A 26,549-nucleotide genomic window follows, 5' to 3' on the forward strand; every position below is an offset into this window, starting at 1 on the left:
AAAAAATAAATATGCCAATGTGTTCCTTTACCAAAAAGGAATATTTTATGTTATGTAACGTTTCTTGATAAAGTTATTATTTAATAAGTTATTGACAATTTCCTTTTTTTTTGTATGGAGCTCAACATTTATTTTTATTTTATTCGTTATTCTCAAGCTTTCTAAAGAAATTGACTTTTGTATTACGTAATGCAACATATAAGCTATGTTATCACCAAGTGTCGCACTTCGGAAATCTTCGGAACAATGTCATTTTGGACTTTAAAATAAAAAAAATAAAAAATTTAAATAACTGCCAAATTTTGTAAAAATAACTACGCCAATGTGTTCCTTTGCCAAAAAGAAATATTTTATGTTATGTAACTTTTCTTGATAAAGTTATTATTTAATAAGTTATTGACAATAATTACTATTTTTTTGTATGGAGCTGAACATTTATTTTTATTTTATTCGTTATTCTTAATCTTTCTTAAGAAATTGCTTTTTGTATTATGTAATGCATCATATAAGCTATATTATCACCAAGGGACGAATCCCAGAAACCCTCGGAACATTGTCATTTTCGACTTTAAAATAAAAAAACAAACGAAAAAGAAAACTGCAATGTTATGTACTTTCTTCCGTACTACCCTAACGAGGTAAAGAACTAAGCGCGTTTTTTATAGTGGTGTTCCCAGGAGGCCTAATCCACATGATTACTAAGGTTACTATAATATAATATTTGTTTTATGGAAATTAAGCCAGTTTGAAGTTAAGTTTATTGGTTAGACCACAGAATAATAATAAGTACTACGTACAGAAGTTTAACTTCGCGAAGGTATTTAAAAAAATGTATGCTCAATGTCATTAACAATATGGTGTAATTTAGCCTGTCTCAAGAGTCAAGCACCATTTTGTTGACAAACGTCAGTGATCGGCACTGCGCCGAAGCTATAGGGCTGACTTCGGTAATATGATGTGACGTGAGGTGCCAAACTGCGGAAAATGGCGGAGGAAATACATGATTTAGCATGAATTATCATGAATAATATTAACTACTTATTTACCTCTCAGTGTCTTGAGGCAACTTAAAAAAGTACATTCTGTGTTTTTATTATTATTTAGGCAGTTAAATACTGCACAGTATTTCGTACACCATTCTCTTTATTTTCTTCCATCATACACAAGAATACGCGTGCGTAAGTCAATGTTCGCTCGTATGTGAGGCCTTGTCGAATAGTATCCTGTAGGTGGGCCATCGTGCGTGTTTTGTTTTCGATGTAAACTCGCGGAGATGAACAGGCCTGGTTAGACTCAAGAGCCACTTTCTGAATCTACAAAAGTAAAGCTTGCTTTCTCAGTATCAGCCTCGTCATCAAATTGATCATTTATAGTGGACTTTTTGGTGGTGTTGAAAACCTTTCTTGATGGCAATTACGTCTAAATTATTCATTTCTTTTGATATGGCTTTACAAATATCACATCGCTGCTTGTGCAGAGCTGCCATTTATCAACGATATTATTTTTCTATCAATCAAGTGAGAATCAGTTATTACGAGATTGTTTTGCTTCCAGAATTACGATCTATTAAATTTTCAATTTCCGCGTCCATTAAGTTTTTTTCATTGATAACATTAAAATAGGTCGACAATAATTAAATGCAGCTTATTTTGAATTAAAAAAAAATGGGTCTCCTTCATACATTTGAAAAAGAAATGAGTCGATAGTAAAAAGTGGAGCTAGAAACCTTATTTTCCCTTATCCATTTTATCTGGAGTAGGGGTTGCAATCGAATATTCGAATATTCGAATATTCGAATTTAGATTCCAAATTTAATATTCGAATAGTAAATTAACATGTATTCGAATATTCGAATATTACAAAAATAAACAGAAAAGATAGAACGAAAACAACTTAGTGTTTGCAAATGTGGTCGGAGGCATCTAATACATATCACCAACTAAAAGAACTAGTTATTGATGCTTCCGACTTCATTGGTGAACACTTAAGTTGTCTTGAGAAACCAACGTTCCAAATTACCTGAAAGAGACAACTTTATTGAGCAAAGTCAGCTAACGATGCTGAAGACTACGGACGGTAATGTCAACAAAAGCCGAGGTTCTGGGTGAGATCGAAAATATTTATGGACAGCTACATACCTCCAAACCTGTTAATAACTCAGCAACAGATGCAAGTGCTAGGTTAACGCGACACTATACCAAAGACATCCCGTATATCAGCCTATACGAGATTAGGAAGGCTCTCAAACAGCTAAAGAACAACAAGGCACCGGGTGATGACGGAATAACCTGGGAGCTTCTGAACGCGGGTGGAACACTGAAACTCGTCCCGTCTTACTCTAAGGAACAACGCCAGAGGCATGGGATAGAAGCGTGGTGATGCTTTTCTTGGACTATGAGAAGGCCTTTGATTCGATCGATACTTAGGCAGTGCTGCAGTCTCTTCAGCGGTGCCGTATTGACTATCGGTATATCTAGATGCTGAAATGCCTGTACAAAAACGCTACCATGTCGAGCCGAGTACAGGAGCAGAGCACGAGGGCGATTCCTCTGCAGCGAGGCGTGAGGCAGAGAGATGTTATTTCTCCGAAACCGTTGACCGCTGTATTGGAAGACGCTTTCAAGCTCCTTGAATGGAAAGGATTAGGCATAATTACCTTTCAATAGCGAATACATCACTCAGCTTTGGTTTGCTGACGATAGTCAGCATTGTGGTCATGGCAGAATCGCTTGAAGACCTCGGCACAATGCTCGAAGACCTTAATAGAGTCTCTCAACAGGCAGGCCTTCGGATGTACGTGGACAAAACGAAGCTTAGGTCCAACGTCCATGTTTCGGTTGGAGCTCGATTCTCGAGACTGTATGTCTTCCTCTGACAAACGATTCGGCTATGTAGATTAAATTTCGAGAAAAAGGTAAATCGTCGAATCCAACTCGGCTGGGCAGCGTTCGGGAAACTATACAACATCTTTTCGACCAAAATACCTCAGTGCCTAAAGACGAAATTCTTCAATCAGTGTGTGTTACCTCTACCAGTGATGGCACACAGCTCGGAAACGTAGCCTCTTACAATAGGCCTTATAAATAAGCTCAAAATCGCGCAGCGTGCTATGGGGAGGGCTATGCTCAGTGTTTCTTTACGAGACAGAATCAGAAATGAGGAGATCCGTAAATGAACTAAAGTCGCTGACATAGCCCGACGTATTAGCAAGCTGAAATGGCAATGGGCAGATCACATAGTACGCTGAAATGATGGCCGATGGGGCAGCAAGGTTCTGGAGTGGAGGCCACGTACCAAAAAGCGCAGCGTGAGACTTCCACCCACAAAGGTGGACCGAATACCTCATATAGGATACATGCCGCTGCCAACCAGTCATTGTGGAAGTCATTGGGAGAGGCCTATGTTCAGCAGTGGACGTCCTATGGCTGAATTTATGATGATGATGAGAATTTTATAACTGTTTTAAAAACTGTATTGTTAAATAGTTAAAATATAGTTCCTAAAGCAATAAAACCAGCAATAAAACATTGATAATTTAAGTACTTTTTATTTTTTTTGAAAGTATTCGAATATTCGAATAATATTCGAATATCACTGAAAAAATATTCGAATATTCGAAATAGAAATCTATCGAATATTTGCAATCTCTAATCTGGAGACATCAAACCGAACGTTCATTTGGGCACTTACAAGTTGCCCTAAAACGCTAGAATCATTATTTTCGCAAATTTTGTTTCGCAGACCAAACTATACTACGTACATGGAGCTCTACATACGTATATGCCTGCAAGAATACAAAATTATTGCTCACGGAAAAGATATTTACTTCCAATCAGAAAGTACTACACCACGCTCGAATTTTGCAGGAGAGCAACTAATGAAGATATTTTGCACAATTTATTTTTAAAATCTGATTCTCAGATATAGACAATAATATAAACTTCATAGAAAACGCAAAGTTTTATCAACAGAAGCAAAAAGTTAATTAATAAATGATCAATTTGATGATGAGGCTGATACTGATACTGAAAGAAAGCTTTACTTTTGTAGATATTAGCCTATTTCACGGTTCAGAAACTGACTCTGAATAACCAATAAACTTAACTTTCCATAAAACATATTTTAATAATCTTACAAGTGGATTAGGCCTCCTGGGAACACCACTATAAAAAACGTGCTTAGTTCTTCACCTCGTTAGGGTAGTACGGAAGAAAGTACATAACATTGCAGTTATTTTTTTCGTTAGTTTTTTTTTATTTTAAAGTCGAAAATGACAATGTTCCGAGGGTTTCCGGGATTCGTCCCTTGGTGATAATATAGCTTATATGATGCATTACATAATACAAAAAGCAATTTCTTAAGAAAGCTTAAGAATAACGAATAAAATAAAAATAAATGTTAAGCTCCAAACAAAAAAAAAAGTAATTATTGTCAATAACTTATTAAATAATAACTTTATCAAGAAAAGTTACGTAACATAAAATATTTCTTTTTGGCAAAGGAACACATTGGCGTAGTTATTTTTACAAAATTTGACAGTTATTTAAATTTTTTATTTTTTTTATTTTAAAGTCCAAAATGACAATGTTCCGAAGATTTCCGAAGTGCGACACTTGGTGATAACATAGCTTATATGTTGCATTACGTAATACAAAAGTCAATTTCTTAAGAAAGCTTAAGAATAACGAATAAAATAAAAATAAATGTTGAGCTCCATACAAAAAAAAAGGAAATTGTCAATAACTTATTAAATAATAACTTTATCAAGAAACGTTACATAACATAAAATATTCCTTTTTGGTAAAAGAACACATTGGCATATTTATTTTTTCAAAATTAGGCACTTGATTTTTGAGCGACGCTAAGTCTATGAAGCTCTAATATCAGCCCACCGTGCGCCCTCTCGCTCTTCCGGCCGCCGGCCGCGGTCGGTCAGTTGCGCGCGCGCGAGCTCTTTATCGGTCGTGAAGTGTCTTGTTAACATTGTATCAATCAAGTCAATAGTGTCGTGCAATTATTACGTTGTCTTACCAATTCACCTCACGTGAATACGTGTTAATGATACGTGCATTATTATTCTTGGCCGGAGAAATTGTGTAGTGCAGTTTTGCGACTGTACCGGGACAGCCACACTTCAGCACGATGCAGGGTGCTTATCAAAGCATTGAATTTTGCCGGTCCTAAGGCCGATCCTAAGCCCGGGTAAGTATGAAGGGAAAGTTGAATTATTTTTATTATTTTACCTAAGCGCCTACTAAAACCACCATCTAAAACTGTTCGCACCACTCAGCTGTTATGGCGGATCTTAAATTCACGAACAACGAACGACGCGCGATCTCAATTGGAGTTACACAGTAGGTATTATTATTAACTAGTGTTAAAAACTCACAGAAATACAACGTGACGTATTACGTAATTACTAAATTACTGTTTTCGTCCTTTGCCCTGCGTTCAATTACAATTCTAATTACCTTCTTGAAATGTTGCAATAAAAATAGCCTAAGATAGGTAGCTAAGTAATACATTATTATTATTCTGTGATGATAACACTGAAAGCCGCTGTTTTGGCAGATCTTTGAATTACATATTTCTTTTAAAGTCGTAGTAGCCTCGTAACGACACATTGGTGTGTATTCGTAACGTATTCACAGTAGGTAGGTATTTCATTGTATTATTAACTTACAATTAGTGTTAACAGTCAGAATACCACGTAAAGATACTTCTTTACGTGGTATTCTGACTAAGTATTCGACGTAAGTGTAATGAAACACTTATTAGAACTCAAAATTACTTGAAATGTTGCATTATAATGGTCTAAATTAGTAATAATAACACTGGAAGCGTGGTCAAGGCGTGAGCGAGACAGACAGATCAATGTGCGAGCGCGTACGACTACTCTACTGAATGAACGAGCAGCGGAGTGGCCCAGCTGTGACGCGTAAAATAGGGACTAAAGAAAATTTAATAAAAAAATTAACTTTATAAAAATTAATTTTTTTTTTTTTACTTTATAATTTTCACACATTTCTACATAACCTGTTAAAAATTTTCCGGTGATAAAAAAGTAGTAGTGTATACTTAGGCCCATTCCAGGGCCTTTTGCCCGAAGGAATTTGCCCTTTGCGTCCCAAATAGCTTGCCCTACCACCACTTGAGGACAAAATAATTATGGGCTGGTGCTGAGAAGAAGTGGTGGAAGAAACTCAGTCACCTTCAAAACCCATGCACTTACTACTAGGTGATAAATAAGAGTAATGTAGAGTTACAATTGCTTCTATTATAACTGCATAAAGATGCTCTGTACAGCGTTACCGTAATGTATCTCCCTCCATCAGCAAGTTAATGACACAAAAACTTTCCCAACTTACAGAAATGATCTGATAAGAGTTGGACATCATAGCGATGAGCATGTTCAGGAGCACGATGATGTTGATGACGGAGTACGAGCCGAAGGTCAGCAGCGCCCAGAAGCGCGTGAAGCTCTTGATGCCGGTTAGCTCGAAGGTCGTCAGGTCGACCAGCCCGAACGACGCCCAGAAGAGGGACTGGGAGGTCTCGAATAGGCTACGGAAATTGTTAAAATTAGGGAATCCAAGGAATTAAATTCATAAAAAGAAAACTGACATAATATTGGGCTAGTAGGTGAAAAAAAAAACAAATGAAAGGCTATGATTTTGTACCCTACAACTTTAGAGGTAAGAACCAGATGAGAGAACAAGTAGTAAAAAAAAAATCGTTTTCATTCGTCATCGAAACGTTAGAATCCAGATAGGTAGCTACTGTTAGGTCGGTATAGAATCTTGTATGAAAGAAGTCTGTTGAATCTTTCAGAAAAACAGTTATTTAACAATGTAGTCAGTTCTGTAGGTATTTGTTAGTAGCAAAGTATCGGTGTTATATTTTTCACTGATTTTAAAAAGGAGGAGGTTCTTTTTGTCTTTAGTTAGAAAATAGTTTGATGTGAATGTCTTTCTTACTTGGCGTATCTTCTCCAAATAGTGCAGGCACGTTCTTGCGTGTCGAAGTCCGGCATACCATTCGGGTTGTGGTAGCATTTGTTCTTCTCCAGCTCCGCGTAGTACCACATCAGCTGGTTCAGGCCTGGTGGGAATTTTTTAATTATAATTCTAAGCAAAAGCATAATCTAAGATGTTATAATGCGATTTAAGTTGGGGTAAATATTACATAACGGCATTTGAAGTCAAAGCTTCTAAGCAGTATCTAACATGAGAAAATTATTCTTGGTAATTTTGAAATTCATAAGTAAAGTTAACTACAAAAAGCAAAAAAAGAGGTCTCGCTTAGGGTCGGTATTTTGTAAGGAGACCAGAAATGGAATAATGAGTCTAACTAGAAAAAAAATCTTAATAGACTCACCACACCCAAACGCGAACAGCACCAGCATATAAACGAAGAAGAACTTGATGATGTCCAGGATCATTCTTCCAAGGGACACCTGCAGCGGCCCAAGGTACGGGTTGATGGAGAAGATGTGCACCAGTTTGAGGAAGGAGAATATCATGCCAGCAGCGAAAGCACCTTCGGAGAGCAGCATGGGGTCGTAGGAGTCCCAGCGTTCACGGGGGTACCATGGGTCCATGCCGCTTTTGTAGTCACGCTACGGAATAATTAAGGGATTTCAAAAAGTTTACTAAAGTGATAATATGCAAATATGTAGGTAGGTATATGGTATGTAGGGCTAGCCCTTACACTCTTTTATGTTTTTGTTTTTAATGAAAGGCCGAGTTTCTAATTGAACCCCAGAAAATGAAGTGGTCTCTCTACAAACGTAGACTTGGTATTTATACAACGACCGTGTTCGTTTGAAATTGATTAAAAAATAACGTCCTACATACTACTTAATTCGATTTTCAATATCAAATTAATTATGAGGGAGCGTCTAATCTGCTGAAACTTTTATTATCATATCCATACATCGATCGTAGCAAAGGTAGCTAATATTTCGTAGTTACGTACGAATACATAACTATACATCTATACGAATAAATTATTTGATTTCATATGCGCTAAGCTTGTAATTGTAGCATATTGGGCATTTGAAATACTCATAACATTGTTTAGTAAAGCTTATCAATATTTCAGAAAAAAGTAAAAACCCAAACACACGAGTAACAATTTATAGATTCATATTTCGGCTATCAAATGACTAATCGCTATCATTTGTGCGGTTCTAGAAAAATTGCGTTTTGTCTGCGGCCATCACTCACGCGGGTAAAATTTAACGCGACGAATCAAATGTCTAATATTGGATATCTACACCGATAACACATTGGGTAACACCGGGAAAGTAGATTTTAGTAGTCAGAGAGTAGGACCAAATCTATTTTAGATTTCCAGACATAATGCATTCGATATAGTAGTATTGCTTATGCCTCAAGTAGTAAAAGTTGATAATAATGCAGGAGAATAAAAATAATTACAGGTATTTTTCGTCTTTTTGCCAATATTATTATTATTAAGGTTTTTATTTAAAAACCTTCGAATATGAGAATACTTACGACTAATCATTTTCATTGAAGAAAATTATAAGATGAACTACGAAATAAAGAATGAAAGTGCAAACTGCACCAACACGTGTTCAAACCACAAAGTGAAAACACGCGCAGATCGTATTTAGTTGGGAGAAAAGATAAATAGGTCAGAAAGTATTGAGTACCGAAATATCTAACTCTGGTTTTGATCCGGACGCCGGATGAGATAGAGCTCTGAAGAATTTTTTTTTTTTATCTTTAGACAATTTCACACATCGCCAGCTAGCCCCAAAGTAAGCAACTTATATGCTTGTATTATGGGTGCTAGCTTAACGGATATACTACTTACATATATTTTTTAAATACATACATATTATACATAGTAACACCCAGACCCGACACAGAAATTAAAATTCATCATTTCAATTTCTGCCCGGCCGGGAATCGAACCCGGGACCTCTCGGCATAATTTGTTGAACATAAATCTGCCTTGTGGCTAGCACAACAAATGGTAATATATGAGATTTATTTACTTGCATTCTACGCATTGCGTGGAATACGCACGCGGAACAAGAAATTATTGTATGAAAAGAACACTTTCGGGTGTCACGCATGCAGGGCAATCCCGCGTCCGTGATGAAATCAACACGATATTAAAAATACCTATAAATATTACCAATTACCGTAATGAAGACAAAATAATATAGACTTAAGTAAAAAAAAATGGGATGGAAGTGGACCGACGATCTGGTGAAGGTCGCGGGAAGCGCTTGGATGCGGGCAGCGCAGGACCGGTGGTTATGGAAATCCTTGGGGGAAGCCTTTGTCCAGCAGTGGACATCATTTGGCTATGACTAAACGAGACGAGAGAGGTAAAAAAAATAAGGAGTCTAGTTTTGGTAGTTATTTTTGTTCTGTATTTAAGAATGTTTAGTTATTTATTTTTAGTGTGAGCTCTTTTTAGTTTGGGGATTAACATTAACGTTTCTCAAAGTGTGAGTCAGTGATTATTTTGCCCCTGATTTTCAAAGCAGACATTGTGTTAATTTTAAAAATTATTTCCAGATGGAGCGTCCTTCTGAGACATCCAACCAAACAAACGTTATACAGGACGCAGGTTGTTACTGGAATGGCAGGAAGACATCAACGTGGACGCAAGCTTTACAGCTGTTTTAAATGGACACAGGTTTGTTTTTATTGGTATGACATGTCATGATAAAGCGGTGACCCACTTTGACTTATCGTATTTTTAATTGGAGAACTCATGTGTTTTGGTTGTTTTGGCGATAAATAAAGACATAACAAATTAAAGTGTGACTGTTGTGGCTAATAAATAACCATCAGCATAAGTACAACTTTTCGGTCCGAAAGGGGGCTGTTCCAGTATTCAAATAGAATCATTTCAGCAAATTCGATCAGCTGATGTTTTTACCAGAGATAATAAATCTCAATCCAGATGGGCCGTATTGATATCAGGCCACCCCTAATCTTGCCGTGGATGTCATAAGAGAGTGCTAAAGGACAAATCTGTAAACATCAGATCTCCCTGACCCATCTCCAGAATGTGGAGTGTGTAGGCCAAATCTTACTTTTGTCTCTGGTAAATTAGAGAGGTATCCTGCAGTAGAGACAATAGTCTAATGATGAAGATAATGATAACGACAGGCACAAATCTGTGAAGAAAGAGCTCACCTGCACGATATACCACGAAGCAACCCGCAAGCTAATCCAGGCGATGTAAAACATGTTGGTAATGAAGTCCACGATATTCCAGAGGTCGCTGATGTACTCCATCAGCCCTCCTGTCCAGAGCGAGCGAATCTCGGCCCAGATGAGACCTGCGAAGGAGAAGCTATGTGAGGAAGACTTTATTCTTGAGAAAACAATATTAACACACACCATGAGAGGTTGTTTTAAAACATTTATTCAATTTTATACCTGCTAAATAAATATTTACAGACCAAACAAATGAGTTCAACAAGTTATTTACAACTCCTGAACATCATCTCGAGGAATTTATTTGACACCATGCATAGATCCCGAGGTTTCAAGTAATGGTTATTTAAGTGTAATCTTATCATTTATAGTTTCATCGCCCTTTCACCCTTCCAAAAGCGGGATAAAAACTAGCCTAATGATTTTCTCCTCTATAAATCACTTAATACTTGTTTAAGCCTTCCTAATGAATTAGGTACTCTATCTGCTTGGTGAAAACTGCATGAAAATCCGTCCAGTTTTCTCCTCAGCATTCAGTTTTGCATTAATATTGTAATCTCGAAACAATCTCACTAAGTTTAGTTGAAGAATTTTTCTTTATGACGTTATTTGCACGTTCTTTGAATGAGTTTTATTTACTTCAGTATGATAATTTACTTATTGTGCAAGGAACAATTAACCTTTAGTTGCAGTTAACCTTTGGACTTTTTATTTATACTGCAAATATTTTTCAATTCAGTGTCTTAAGTTTAAGTATAAAATGGTTGAGAGGTATATTGAACTTTATTGTCGTATTTTCATTACACTAATGCTAGTTTAGCTTAAATCGGGTAATTTATTACAGACACGTTTGGTTAAGATCTAAAGCCAGTGACTGTGATTCATGCAGATGGATGAAACTTCGCAAGAGTAAGGTTATTTTTCACCAAATTACCTACTTGACAGAATTGCTGATAATACCCAAAAAAGAGTTTTGGATAGTAATGATAGGAGATAGATAGATATAAGGTATTATTTTGTATCAACACAGGTTACATTAAGTACATGATAGCACAGTGTACAGCATTGGTATGAAACGAAATGGTATTTTAATGAAAGTTTACCAAATTACTAAATAAACACCCACGTGCAATTTTACAGGAACAGATATTTCTTATTATCTAAGAAAGATAAAAATAGTAATACAAAGTAAGAATAATCAATTACGTAGTAAAAGCAATCACAAGGTCACCCTCCACTACAATCGTATTTAGACGTTCAATTTGTGATCTCTCGAACATTACTCGAATGGTGATAAATGACCCAAAATGTTGATTGTGAGCTTCGTTCGCTTATCAATGTCGAATCAGTGAGTTAGTGTAATGTGATATGTTATGGCCGATCGAGCGAGCCACCATGCGAAAAATGGTAAAGTAAGGTACAGTCAACCACATCAGACTGTAAATTTTGTTGCAAAATAATACCTATTGTGACTGAATAAGATACCGCAGTGTACAACTTAATGTTGTGTTGCCTGTACTTAAGTGCTTTTGTGCTGTTTTACGAAATGAATGAAAAATGACGCACGCGATTTGTGGTTACAGTGTGGCTGATGGTTACGTTTACTTTTGCGGTGACGTCAAAACCATAGATTTTAAAAGTAGTGTTTGTTTATGAACGTATGTGATGGGGTGCCATCGCCTCATCACATCCGTTCATGGTGGAGTGTAGAGTGGTGACTCTACCTACTCTGATATTACTTTTTATGTGTTTCTTCATGAAATTTTCGTATTTTTTCTTAAAGAATATTGGTAATTTGTATTTAGTAATAATCCCGCTAAGAGAGTTCTCCTGCAATTTTCTATCTTCTGAATTCATGACTTTTTTATAAATCGACTAATAAACTTCGTTTTTACATTACATTTTCAAAATTAATTGTAACTGAAATTAATTGTCCCATTCAAAGTCATTGATGTGCGTGTGCTAATTAATATGAAAATCCGGATTCCCAACCCATTTCATAGAAAAGTTCTTGAATCTGATTACGTATTTTAAAGGTCTGCTTTGTTTTATTGCATGCCCTTTGTGAAATTTTGTTTTCCCTTCCAATTACATTATTATGTCCACCTACATACAAGGCTATTTTAACTCGTATATTTGTATTGTAAAAATATCGTCATATTTTTCTTTTGAAGCTTTAGTAATGAAAATTGATACATCGTTAATTTTATAACGCATTTTAGCCGCTTTGAAAATTACGTATAATTTAAATTTGGTATCATTTAAAGTGATACAGACAAGCATCTACCTAAGACAATTTAATTAAAACCTCCAACGCACGTATTCGAAAACAATTAGTAATAAAATCAAGTGTCTTCGCAAGCGTAAAGCTATTAGATAATAATTAAACATTTAATAAAGCCGACTTGCATAGAAAATAGGAATCAACTTGAGTTTGAAATTGCTCGCAACTGCATTGTAGCTTACGGATTTCAAAGGTATAGCGGTTTAATAAATACTTGTTTGCGCCTTATTCTGGATTTTAAATTGAAAAGTCTAAGTTAGAAGAGAAAATAGATAACTGAAATGTAGGTACATGGGATTTGTTGAATTGTTCAGATGTGTCGTTTTAATTTTGTTTTTGTGTAAAAGCTCTTAACTACTTCAAGACATATTAATAGTTAGCAATGATATTCATTTAGAACTCTTTTCACATAGCTGCGTAGGTATCGTATGTGGCAGTCAATCTGGGTAACTTACTGATGGGTAAAGTTACCCAGATGGAATTGGACGCTACCTACATAATATTTGATTCTTTATTAAACTTGCATTTTTAGTATTTTAAATAAGTTTTAAGTTTCTTAGGACATTCGTTTGATAGGTATCTATTCTATTTGTAATTTAAATAAACGACTAGCACAGTTTCAGAATAGTGCCTTTTGAGCGAGAATCAGAAGAGCAAACCTGAAAACTAATGTAAAAGTTCATTTACTTTGAATGTTTCCAACTTCCGTATTTAATGTTTGAGATGTGCATTTCCGTAAATAGCTAAGGATGTTATGTATTTTTGTTAAATACTCTGCTTTTTATAAGTTGTTTGTTCGGCATGCAAAGTTCTTTCAGAATGTAATGCACAGATATTTTCATACAAATTATTATAATAAATACCTGTGTAGTATGTTCAGGTATAGAGAACTATGGCAGAACATCTTTGGACAACCATTTTAGAAAACCATTTTAAAAAAGATATTATTTTAATTATGACCATTTTTATAAAAAAATGGAGCCACTTACTTGAAAAACCTTCATTACCATTAATCTCTGACACTGGATACAGTTTTACAAAAATGAATTGCTACTGCTGAAGCGTAAGCAAACAAGTTGCAACGTGTAAACAAAACAAAACAAAACATGTTGGTGTTTTAACTCTGCTATTTTAGTGGTAGTTGTTTGGATGCATTGTTTTAATAACGACAAATGGCGCTGTGAATGTTCGGGAACATTATTTAGAGCTGTTCAGTGGAGTCCAGTAGATGGTATTGGATGAGAATTACGAGAAAACTAAAATATGTCGTTTAACTGCAATTTTTGTGTTTTCTTTTTAGTAAGAAACGTACGGAAGAGTTGACTAGACTACATCCCACTTAACATCAGGTGCGATCGTGGTCAAATAACTGCCTAGTTATGCATAAAAAAAAGTTTTTTAGGTTAGTTTATTGTATCCGATCCAAATTACGAAATTCTAGAAAATATTTTTCGTGCGCTCCATCTAATGTGCACAAGTGCAGTTTCATAGTGTTGAAGATGATATTTATAAGTAACTTTCCTCAAGACTATGTATACGTACATAACATGAACAAATACTAACCTTAGTACTTTCTATACCCATACCCAATACCCATAGATGATGACGATGAACGGTTCCAAAAGCTGTTGAAGCCAGCGGACCATTCCTAAAAACACTTGATGTAACTACAGAAGCCTACGTAAGAAGCATGCTAACAAGTCCAAATTACTTGCTATGTAGATGATGACGGTGAACTCAATCAGGCCTGGTAGAGACCCTCGCTCGTGCTCCTTCCAATGCTCCACCAGTTCCTGGAGCCAGCGGATCCCGGACCATTCCAGGACCAGGTACTCTGCCCGTTGTGACGCGAGGGAGAGCAGCACTTGAAAGAAAAATATAGAGTTAAATTATTGTCGAAATTATTTTATTAATTTGGGAGATGAAAAATTGAGAATCTGAAGTGATATAACAGATATTAGATATAACTTCTTCTCATGACTCTCCTTATCACGCGGGGTCTGATTCTGATTTCCCGATCAAGCAAAGTCATTTGATTCTATCTTGAACGTCTTATTCGAGGAGTTCCAATACTTTAATGCCCTTTTTGTCTGGACTCCTGACAAGTTACATGGTTACAACTCTTGATAAAAATAGGTTAAGGTATTATGAAATCAAACTAAAACGTGACTCAAATTAAAGCACAAATTGAAATAATGCTTGAGTTCGATTTAACTTTTAAGCAACATTTCAGAATACAGGCCTAAGTCATGTTTGACAAAACTTAACTACTAAATGCTTTAAAATCGGTATACTTACTTTGACATAACTCTCTTAATAGTTTACTAATGGGTATTTAAACACATTAAGGAGTCAGGTTGGTCAACTTGTAACGAAGTTCTGCAAGTCTTAGACTGGGGTTAATCCTGGCTGACCTGTGCCAGTGATTAACAGTCCCATAGCTCATGCATAAATACGATGCTTTTCTACTTAGACCTTAGGACAGCATGGAGTTCACGTGAGCAAAAACTAGTACAGTGACAGCACATTATGGCTAAACATTTTTTCCGCAAAATTGTTATCAATCACCATCGTCAGCATATTTTTTTTACTATCTTTATTATAGCTGTATTATGTTTACCTTTGTGATATTTTTAACCGAGTTAAAAAAAGAAGGAGGTTCTTTCTGAATCTCTCTACTTTATGTTACTGATATTTTTCTTTACTATCTTGCTAAGGTATTGAGTATTTAATATTGATTATTACTTATTCATTGAGCGTGGGAAACATACATAGCTTGTAGCTGTGATCTGTGTGTTTCTGAATCGTTTATCTGGTTTTGCAGATGAGTACATATTAATGTAATATTATTACAGAGATAGAGTATTTAAAGCAAAGATCACAAAAGAATCAAAAAAATATCCATACACAAGACAAGAGTATGCTTTATTATTATAATGTATTCGGATATTTGTAAGCATCAATCATACAAATAACAGAATTGTAGAAGTTCAAAGAAAATCTCGGAAACGATAGTTAATTCAAACGTATCGTAAACTAAATTTAAAATGTAGTCTTCTTAAAATAATTTGATCTTTTTGAAGTCTGTGTGTTCCGAAATCATTTGTACAAAACAAACACACTTAATGACTGAGTTTGAATGATGAATGATCAAAAAAAGATCAGTGAATCACCGCGGGCGGGTGGGAGTAAATATGATAAATCAGGAATATGTGATAGATTTATCACCGATAAGCAGAAATTGGGGGTTTCCTGGAAGATAAAATTTGAGAAGAGATGTAACTATTTATTTTTGTAGTCTCTTTTGCTTTAGTATCGGTATAATTTACTGCCTCGCATATTTTTATTTAGGAAAGTTTTGCGATGCCTGATTTTGTAGTTAACTACAATATTTTATGTTGTGATAAACAACCAGATATAGAGCCTATCAAACTATGTAGACTCTACCTTATTGCGTTGAAACTTAACAACTATAATTATGTACTAAATGATTACCAATTTACCAAATAAGTAATTTTCTTGAAGTTACTTACTTGTATGTTTAAAAACAATTCAGTAGGTATCACGTGTAAAAGTGCTCTTTAAAAGCCTACTTGCAAAAATAAAATCAGTTTTACGAGTTTATATCATACCGTAGACTTAAAATTTTTAGTGCAGCTTAAAACTGTAATAAACTAAAGCTTACGTATGTGAAACAAAATATCATTTGATGTAGAACAGAGACAAACATTAAAATATAATTGTGAGAAACAATAATTCTTTTTAAAAATACGAGTAGTCGTTCACAAGATGCTGTATTTAGTTTGATATAATCTACCTACCGTCTTCCGTATATTTTGTTTACTTTTTCGGAAATTACTACGTAATAAAATAAGAGAGTAAAGAATTTTCAAATGTTGTAGGTATTTAAGTAGGTTAAGGTTAAGATTGTTCTTAAACAAGTACCTATTACATCGCAACTTAATTTAACTTTTCAATCAAATTTAGATTAATTAATATCACTCCCCAGTGAATGTCCCTTGTGTGGAGTAGCATGGTGTCATTGTGTTCAGCCCTTTGTTTGTTGTTTGTTCAGCGATTTGAGTGACTGAAAATACGCTTAAAGTAAAAAAGTTGTGAGTGCTGTGTTATTGTAACGGACCATTTTGTATCGAAACAAAACGTTTGATAAACTGAGAAGAACTAAACACATAGCCTCAATTTTTTTAAAAATCATTAAAGCAAAGCAACTGGACAAATAAATGTGAAAATGAGGTCTCCCCAACCATTTTGACCGGTTTGGGGAGTGTACCTACGCCAAATCTTTCTTTTGGTAAATTACAGAGGGTCGTGCTCCTGCAGTGGACACAAAATGACTTGATGATGATGATGGAGAAAATATTGGTTTGAACCAATATTTTTTATTTTCCTCGATTAATTGATTAATCGAGGAAAATGTCCTTAAATAAAACCAAATCCTGCTCTTGCAGTGGAGACTTGACTTGATAATGATGATGAATTAAATGAAAGTGAAGTGGCATTAAGAAGTTTTAAGTCCTCCATTTGTTCCATTTCCTTCCATACAGAGGTAAAGTAGAGAGGGTCGTGCACCTGCAGTGGAGACTAAATGTCCTGATTGATGATGATGAAGTTTTTACGTTCACCCACAAGGTGGACCGACGACATCATAAAGGTAGCAGGAAGGTGCTGAACGCAGGCCGCTACCAACCGGGCAACATGGAAAGCGTTGGGGGAGGCCTATGTCCAGCAGTGGACGTCCTATGGCTGAGATGATGATGATGATGATGATGATGATGATGATGCTGATAATTACTTACTTAGAAACAGCATGTAGGAGGAGCTGTGGCAGATGAACTTGACGAAGGGCTTCTTCATGAAGCGGCCGTACTCAGAGTTCGGCGCTAACATGTAGATCGTGCAGTACACGGGAAACATCACGCCAAGTTTCGCTACCTACGACAAGAATAAGTTTAAAAAACGCGTTATTATGTATAAAAAAATGAATAACTTACTTAGAAGTAACAGATAGTTAGATGATACCCAATAAGTTAGTTAAGATAGTTTAGTTAAGTTACTTTTCATTGGCTGTAAACTTTGAGTTAAATGTAGTTTAGAAATTAATAAATTGTCATTCAATGAGGGCTATCGTTTTAGCGCTCACCAGTTAGCGCCACTGTAGAGTAAGGTCCTGTCACTTGCTAGTAGCGAAGACAGTGGCACCAACTGGTGAGCGCGAAAGTGGTAGGAGGACTATCGCATTTGCACTCATCAAGATGGCGCCACTGTAGAGTAAGGTCCTGTCAATCGCCAGGGGTGCCAACTGTTAAGTATAAAAACGATAGCCTTCATTGAGTTCGCAGTCTGCTGTCTCTGTGTCAGGACTCGACGCACAAAGTTCATTTAAGTTTACCTGAACACATTGCCCGACGATGTTTTTTCTCTTGAATCCTGGTAAGCCTTCATACCAAATCGCACCCAGCAACTGTTGTACATTCGGATGAGCTACGAACTGGAACAAAACTTGTAATTTTAGAATTCCTTACAGGAATAATTTTATTGTCTTTGATAACTAACAGCAGGTAACTACATCGCTAGAGCCGTCTATGGAAATCTTACGATTCCTCACTTCATAATCGTTCTGTTTCCGCGTCTGTCGTAACATTATTATAATTTTATTTATGAGCCAGCTCAGCCAGCTTTCCTGCTTGTATTGGCACCTTTCTAGAATAATGTATCTTTATAAAAGTTACAGAAATGAAAAATACATTGCTAGCAGAGATAAAAAATACCATAATAAATTAAGAAACAAAATCCGAACTGTGTAGACGATTTTTTTACATGACCATCTAATTTGACCATTCTATTTGACGATAGTAAAGCTTCTGCGTGGCTATAGATTGAATAAAACATTGCAAAATAAAGCATCAGCTTATTAAAACAAACCAATACCGCTAAAAGAATCGTCGCGGGTGTTTCATTCTACAAATTGATCTAGAATTTATGATCCTATGCAATGAAAAATACGGCTATGAAAATTGAATTCTAAAATAGAAGTGAAAATACCTACACTTTTAATTTTATTAGGATTTATAACTTTTTCAGGCGAAAGCAGGTTTAAGATATTTCAGTGCTTTGGCCAGTGACATGGTGTATATTTTCATTTCCACTCATAGTGGGGACAGATGAAACATACTAAAGTTTGGAATACACTTACAACTGCTTTAATGTGAAGTTCTTTTTATAGATAAACTAGTTCGTTTATTGTAAGAGTTATTTTCAGCATTTATTAAAGTTGAGAGGTGGTGTTTTTCACTCTCCCCGTTATCTTTTCCACTTAAGTGGATTTTTATTGTTCTATGCGAAAAATATGTCATTATTAATTTAAGTTCCTATTATTATCTACCTACTGTACTAAATCCCAACTAATATTATAAATGCGAAAGTAACTCTGTCTGTCTGTCTGTCTGTCTGTCTGTTACGCTTTCCCGCTTAAACCTCGCAACCGATTTTGATGAAATTTGGCATAGAGATAGTTTGAGTCCCGGGAAAGAACATAGGATAGTTTTTATCCCGGTTTTTGAAACAGGGACGCGCGCGATAAAGTTTTTCTGTGACAGACAAAATTCCACGCGGGCGAAGCCGCGGGCGGAAAGCTAGTATGTATATAAAATAGGCATAAGATTTAATTTCCATGATACCAAATCGAAAAAATTGGCAAAAGATTTACAGACAGTATGAACAAAATTGCATATTATTGTTCAAAGTATCAAAGGCCCCGTGTTTCATAGTTATACAGAAAATTGAAGTCTACATATGTGCACTCGGTTTTATTGCAAGACTGGCATGGTACCTATGTGTAGTATTTTTCTCTCAGTGTCCTTCTGAACGCGACTTAGGTAAAAAGATAGTTTGTATTGCAAACGAGAAGATACGAGTTCGGAGTTTACTCCAGCGGAGGGCGGGAAGCCGTGACCTCTTGATCCTTATGTGTGGCTTTATATGAGATAAGACACCTTTTGTTTATTTGTATGAAGAAAAACACCCACTTTCTTTGGTATTTTGAGAGTGATAAATTAGATGAGGTACAAAAGTACATATTTTACTTATGGTCAACGTCATCAATTAGAAAACATCTGTTTTATGTAGATAGGTATTGTTGTGTTGTTTTGGGATAAATAAAGACTAAAGGTCTCATTTAACAAACTTAGGCTGGGTTGCACCATCTTACTGTAATCTGTCAAACTCCATACAAAAACCACCGGTTATCGTTAAATTTACGGTCAAAGTTAGATGGTGTAACTCAGCCTTAACAGTTTCAGTTGGGGGTAATTTTGAAGTCTGGTTAAGTTTCACTAATAAAAACACACCCTATCCCCGCTCTATAGGAACCTACTCAGTCAAGAAATATATTATACATTGAAACGAAAAAAAAATGAAAAAAGATGTCAGACTTTCGAATAAACGCAATAGTACGGCTTTTTATTTTTGCTCTCTTCGTAACTTTATGAAGAGAATCACCTCTACTAGCTGACACATCGATACAATACAGAATACAGTACGAATAGAATACAGTTCTAGAGATAATTTGATGTGAAAACTACATTCTTCTCTATTAAGATCGCTTACCATTTTCTGCTTGTACTTGATGGCCAGTTTGAGCCTGCCCAGGGTTTGTCTCTCCCCTGGCTCCCAGCTGTCCGTGTCCCAGGGGTTGTAGTTGAGCATGATCTCCAGCTCGTTGGACGTCCTCGTGTGGTCCAGGAGGGAGGTGGCGAACTCCTGGCATTGCTGCCGCAGTGCCTATAGAAGTGGTTATAGTCAGACCTTATTTTGTGGGTTGTAAACCAAGATAGTTCAGCATGGCTGGCATGGATGATGCAGTTTTCAATAGTTTGTACCTATAGTTTGCAGCTTGCACAATATTCATGAAAAACTGCGTAAGCTATGCGAGCTAATGCTTAAGTAATTTAACTTAAATCTTGGTCTGCAACCTGCATTTGGGTTAGCCGGGCTAGCCCGGCTAGCTCCTAGGAGCTAATTATTTCAGCAACTTTTTGATTAAAAAACTTTGTACTCACAAATCTGGTAAGCTTAGTTTAATCTATAAAAGTTAATAAAGGTAGGTACCTACTACGGGTATCTCCAATTTGTAAGTGTAGGGGACCACTTTTCGAATTTTCATGTAGATTCTACCTGCCACCTTGCACGTTATGTTACTGATGAAAACCACTGCGAGTATATTCAGCGCGCGGTACGCGTGCGAGCCTGGGAGTACCTCAGAGTCAAACCTTACCTTGTATTCAACACGGAACTCTGTCTCCATCCTGCTATGCCGGTTCAGCTCCCAGGACAGCTGGAAGGCAGTCAGCAGCGGGTCGGCTGAGGACAGTGCGATGAGCTAGGGAGGTGAGCGCGCGGTACGCATTGATGCGAGCCTAGGAGTGCCTCAGAGTCAAACCTCACCTTGTACTCGACCCGGAACTCCGTCTCCATCCTGCTCAGCCGGTTCAGCTCCCAGGACAGCTGGAAGGCCATCATCAGTGGGTTTGCTGAGACAGTGCGATGAGCTAGGGAGGTGAGCTGACGGTACGCGTTGATGCGAGCCTGGTAGTGCCTCAGAGTCAAACCTCACCTTGTACTTGACCCGGAACTCCGTCTTCATCCTGCTCAGCCGGTTCAGCTCCCAGGACAGCTGGAAGGCAGTCAGCAGCGGGTCTGCTGATGACAGCGCGATGAGCTAGGGAGGTGAGCGCACGGTACGCGTTGATGCGAGCCTGGGAGTACCTCAGAGTCAAACCTCACCTTGTACTCGACCCGGAACTCTGTTTCCATCCTGCTCAGCCGGTTCAGCTCCCAGGACAGCTGGAAGGCCGTCCGCAGCGGGTCTGCTGAGGACAGCGCGATGAGCTAGGAAGGTTAGCGCGCGGTACGCGTTGATGCGAGCTTGGGAGTGCCTCAGAGTCAAACCTCACCTTGTACTCGACCCGGAACTCTGTTTCCATCCTGCTCAGCCGGTTCAGCTCCCAGGACAGCTGGAAGGCAGTCAGCAGCGGGTCGGCTGAGGACAGCGCGATAGCTAGGGAGGTGAGCGCGCGGTACGCGTTAATGTGAGCCTGGAAGTTTAGGTGTGCTACAAAGAGTCAAACTATCTCACCTTGTACTCGACCCGGAACTCCGTCTCCATCCTGCTCAGCCGGTTTAGCTCCCAGGACAGCTGGAAGGCAGTCAGCAGCGGGTCGGCTGAGGACAGCGCGATGAGCGAGGGGGAGGTGAGCGCGCGGTACGCATTGATACGAGCCTGGGAGTACCTCAGAGTCAGACCTTACCTTGTACTCAACCCGGAACTCCGTCTCCATCCTGCTCAGCCGGTTTAGCTCCCAGGACAGCTGGAAGGCCGTCAGCAGCGGGTCGGCTGAGGACAGCGCGATGAGCGAGGGGGAGGTGAGCGCACGGTACGCATTGATACGAGCTTGGGAGTGCCGCAGCGAGTCCTCTTGGGAGGACTTGACGCACTCGTCGCAGCCGCATCTGAAAGGAGGATGTAGTTTGACATGTCCTAGTAGGAAAAGCTTAAACGGGTTATCATCATCAGATAATGATTTATTTGAATGAATAGTGTAATTCATTTTAATGTGCCAGATTTATCAAAAAGAGGATTTAGCATTCATTTCCCACGCTGGCCAGACGGGTTGAGGAGGCCCGATATTTGTTCTTCAGTCCCCTTTTACGACATCCATAGGAATATAGTGGGGTGAGCGAGTAGTTTAACAAGTAAGATGTGATACTTAATGGCTCAAATCTTCACATTATTATGAAAAGAAACTCATGACTTGCATTCCAAGCCAGGAAAAAGAGTCAAGCGACGAAGGTTTTAAAAGACTCCCGTGCCACTGCTAGTGTAAACCCTTTTACTGGTTTTATTGAATTTGTGGGAATCGAAGAGGCCTCTTTGTTGGATAATGAAATATTTATCAACATGCAGACTTATCTAGAGATTTCACGTTAACACGGCTTTGTCTGACTCTCTGAGCCCATGTTATACGACCAAAATAGACCGGCTGTGTATTGTTTAGCATGCGACATGTCGGAGAGCGTGCCGATAACCTAAATATTTACTTAGGATTTTAGTCACGGTAATGCTTGATCTAATATTTTACGTAAAGGTCTCCCTGTGACCCAAATTATGGTTTTGTGTTATTAAAACTCGCCATTTATTACCAGCGGGAAGGAAGGTGGGATTACGTGATTAATGGACGACCCAAAAAAGTGTAAAAATTAATATGATCTATCTTTCTAAGGCGACATGAAGCTAGTCTTACCAATCACTATAGTCTATCCAATATAGCTTGATTAGAATGACGGCTGTCAAACGAATGTGACTAGTGATGGGTATGTTTCGTACGGTTCACATAGATGTATCGATAAGTTTTCGAAAAAATAATATGAAAAAATGCACCCAATTTTTCTTCATATATCTTTATTCATAAAAATGACAATTATGATTTAAATTTAAAGACAGTAAAATTTAAAATTCATGTCAAGGGTGTACAACCTAAGTCGTAGTCATTATCATCAGTGTTCTTCAGTGGTTTTTTCCTCTCGCTAGAGGGCGGTGGGCATCTCTTCTAGAGCAACGGTGCTATGAATACCCAAAAAATTACCGGTGATTGATTTCCGATGTTTGATTATTTAAGAATGAAATGTTTTTTGGTTTTTAATAGTGAACATTTAGAAAAACGCATAACTTGACTTAAATATGTTAAAAAATGAGTTAGGAAAAAAAGGACATCATCCATTTTGGTCCAAAATCAAAAGTGCCGGCCAAAAAATAAAAGTGCTGTATTCTGATAGAATACGTCCGCCTTAGCATTTATTACTATGGCACCAAAGCTGTAGCACCACTGTGCATCGTAGTATTTGAGTAGGGGAAAGTAGTACGAGATGATCCCCTTAAGCGGGAATCGCTGTAAAATACATATTTTTCAAGGTAAACCAAAAATAAAGACGATTACTACTAGTATATTTATCTAGCCAACTTTCCTTATACTCAGAACCAGAAATTAATTGAGGTTTCATTAAAATATTTCATTTTTTGCAAAACCTTACAAAGTGATCATCTTGTACACCCCTGTGGGTAAGATGATCCCCCAGGTAGGGGTAAGATGATCCCTATGATTCTATTCTATGATCTATTCTTTTCTGGTTGTATTCCTTTTGGAGTACCTAATTATGCGAACAAATCGTTAAAAAGTTAGAAAAGAAAAACATTTACGAATTAAATAACGAAAATATCTTATTCTTTCTTAGTACCTGCTAAAAAGCGTTTAAATAATTTAAACGCTTTTTGGCTGGAGCTGTGTTAAATAATATCACAAATAAATTCACCTGCTTCATCACCCTCTACCCCAGCACATGCTTTATGGTCCCATTTTCCACATGCATAACATTTTATCCATCCTTCACCCTTGGTATCGCTTGAAAACTTTTCTGTTCAGTACAGCCACTCAGTATCATCTTCTTCAGACTCAGGTGAGTTATATGAAGTTCTTTTACTTTTATTTCACTTCCCTTTACCTATTCTATTGACTTGTTTGTTTTAATTCCCAGGGATCATCTCGTACATATAGGAAGGGATCATCTTGACGCAAGTCCCACTTTTTGTTAAATATTTGCTAAAATAATCTACAAGTACGCGGCTACGTTTTTATGGCCAAAATATTAAAATTAAACATAATAGAAAGCCCAACGACAACAGTAATTACATTTAACATTGTTTGAATAAAAGTAACATAAGCTCAAAGTCATGCCTATTTTAGATCAGAAGTACACAATTTTTCTTTTTTCTCGTCAAATTCGATGTATCGCTCACGCTACCATTACGATTTGACTGAGGCGGGGAGGTGTCCAGAGCTATGTTTTACCAGTGAAAGAAACTAAATGACGTTAGTGGTTTCAGCACAATCGCAAAGGATCATCTTACCCCAGGGGATCAACTCGTACTACTTTCCCCTACTAAAAATATATGAAACGACTGACTTTGATCTCAAATACTACGACGCACAGTGGTGCTACAGCTTCGGTGTCATAGTAACAAATGCTAAGGCGGACGTATTCTGTCAGAATACAGCACTTTTTTTTTATTGGCCGACATTTTTGATTTTGAACAAAAAATGTATGAATCGTCGATGAATTTTAGATCTCAAATACTCGACGCACAGTGGTGCTACAGCTTTGGTGCCATAGTAACAAATGCTAAGGCGGACGTATTCTGTCAGAATACAGCACTTTTATTTTATTGGCCGACACTTTTGATTTTGAACAAAAAATGTATGAATAGTCGATGACTTTTAGATCTCAAATACTCGACGCACAGTGGAGCTACGGCTTTGGTGCCATAGTAACAAATGCTAAGGCAGACGTATTCTGTCAGAATACAGCACTTTTTTTTGTTGGCCGGCACTTTTGAGTTTGGACCAAAAATATATGAAACGTGGATGATGTCCTTTGTTAAATATGTTAAAAAAATAGTTTTAATTTAATATGACATTTGTCGATATGTCCCAACACTAACATTTTTGTAACTCGAGATAACCTTGTAGAGACGTCGTTAATACTCTAGCTTGATTTTTATAATTTCGAATTACTACTTATTGGTGTAATTTAACGCTGCATTTACACGAAATTATCATTTTTATTGGAAGCACTGTCGTCGAAAATATTGTTTGTAGGTCAGACGTGAATTATTTCTTGTCCGTCAATATTTTGCTCTCATTGATCGCTACTACAAAGTTATGTCGTTACTTTTGATGACAGCTGTCATTCTAATCAAGCTATATTGGATAGACATAGTTTACGAATGACCAAATTTTTTTGTGATGAAACGACACGTTTTTGTCTTTTGATAAGATGAATGATGAAGAGTAGGTATCTATTACCATCTAGCTCTTCTGTCTACGAGAATGTTGAGTGTCTCACAATGGTTTCTTATGGGCTGCCAGGGTGAGAGGTGTGAACAACTTGAGATGGTGACTAGATGAATGACTTGACTTGATCTGTACTGGGGATGTGTAGTAGAAATAGAGAAGCTCATCGTGGTTCCCTGCGATTGCGAGGATAAGCGGTGTGAAGAACCTAAGATTGTGACAATGAATGATGTTTTTCTTGTTCGGGAGGATAATAATATATGGGATCATGAGAGGGATCCCGTGGTCTCACAGGATGACCAGCGTATACTCAAGATGGTGATAATGAATGATGAAGGGTCTGTACCTACTTGACGTCGTGGGGGATGGGTAGAGTCGCTCCCCTGTCCAGGAGTATCTTGAGGATCTCGTAGTGGTTCCTGTGGGCAGCCAGGATGAGAGGCGTGATGTCTGGCGTGAAGGTGGCCGCTGAAGGGTCTACTGACTCCCAGCTCTGTAGGGAATAACAAATTCTTATGGTGTGTCCACACTGGGCGAACGGGCTCAAGAGCAGGGTGAGCAGGATGACTAGAGTGCCGCGCGAGCCCGTTCGCCCAGTGTGGACGCACCATTAGAGTTTTTGCAATTCACGAAAGCTAGTGACATGTGTGGTGGCTCGATACTATTCGTTTTTCAAAAGTTTTGATAGACATTATTGACATTATACACTATCGTTATGTGCATGTACACGTACATACACAAGTAAAGCTCACTCGCCTTCGTCAGTTGCAAGAACTGTTATTTATGATTTTACCTAGTATTGACATCATGATTTTGATTTGAAACTGAAGGTAAGATTAGCATTAAAATACCCTGTTTTTATTGAGTTATTCTAAAGTTTTATGTTGTTAAATGCCTACTCGCCTCTTTTTATTGAAAACTGCTATTTTTCATTAGAATGAAAAGAAACAAACAAACCAGTTGATAGGTATAACGATGGTTATTGTAGTTTTCATGAAGGAAAGTTTTTATGTAAATGACGACAGTGATAACTCCCAGTTGTAACTAAAATTAAAGGCATAAAGTAACAAACTTTTCAAAACAATAAGTTCAAGATTTTTCTTTAGATTTCTTCTTAGCTACTTTCTGAATATA

General features: G+C 37.3%; 1 protein-coding gene across 3 annotated transcripts in view; it reads right to left on the minus strand.

The window, feature by feature from the left end:
• LOC135081080 (transient receptor potential protein) overlaps positions 1-26,549 on the minus strand; it is a 60,450-nt gene that overhangs the window by 6,464 nt on the left and 27,437 nt on the right. Inside the window, exons 5-14 of one of the 3 annotated variants that reach the window (XM_063975808.1) lie at positions 25,766-25,908; positions 21,819-22,020; positions 20,119-20,292; positions 17,903-18,001; positions 17,310-17,445; positions 14,204-14,356; positions 10,185-10,330; positions 7,378-7,618; positions 6,978-7,101; positions 6,369-6,564 (exon numbers count right to left, since the gene is read on the minus strand). In XM_063975808.1, the coding sequence (XP_063831878.1) occupies positions 6,369-6,564; positions 6,978-7,101; positions 7,378-7,618; positions 10,185-10,330; positions 14,204-14,356; positions 17,310-17,445; positions 17,903-18,001; positions 20,119-20,292; positions 21,819-22,020; positions 25,766-25,908 (1,614 nt within the window). Of the gene's footprint in view, positions 1-6,368; positions 6,565-6,977; positions 7,102-7,377; positions 7,619-10,184; positions 10,331-14,203; positions 14,357-17,309; positions 17,446-17,902; positions 18,002-20,118; positions 20,293-20,955; positions 21,033-21,646; positions 21,784-21,818; positions 22,021-25,765; positions 25,909-26,549 lie in introns of those variants that run through there. The other 2 variants (XM_063975807.1, XM_063975805.1) reach the window with 2 other exon arrangements.

This window comes from Ostrinia nubilalis, chromosome 19 (assembly GCF_963855985.1).
Source record: "Ostrinia nubilalis chromosome 19, ilOstNubi1.1, whole genome shotgun sequence".
In the NCBI taxonomy this organism is placed as follows: Eukaryota; Metazoa; Arthropoda; class Insecta; order Lepidoptera; family Crambidae; genus Ostrinia; species Ostrinia nubilalis.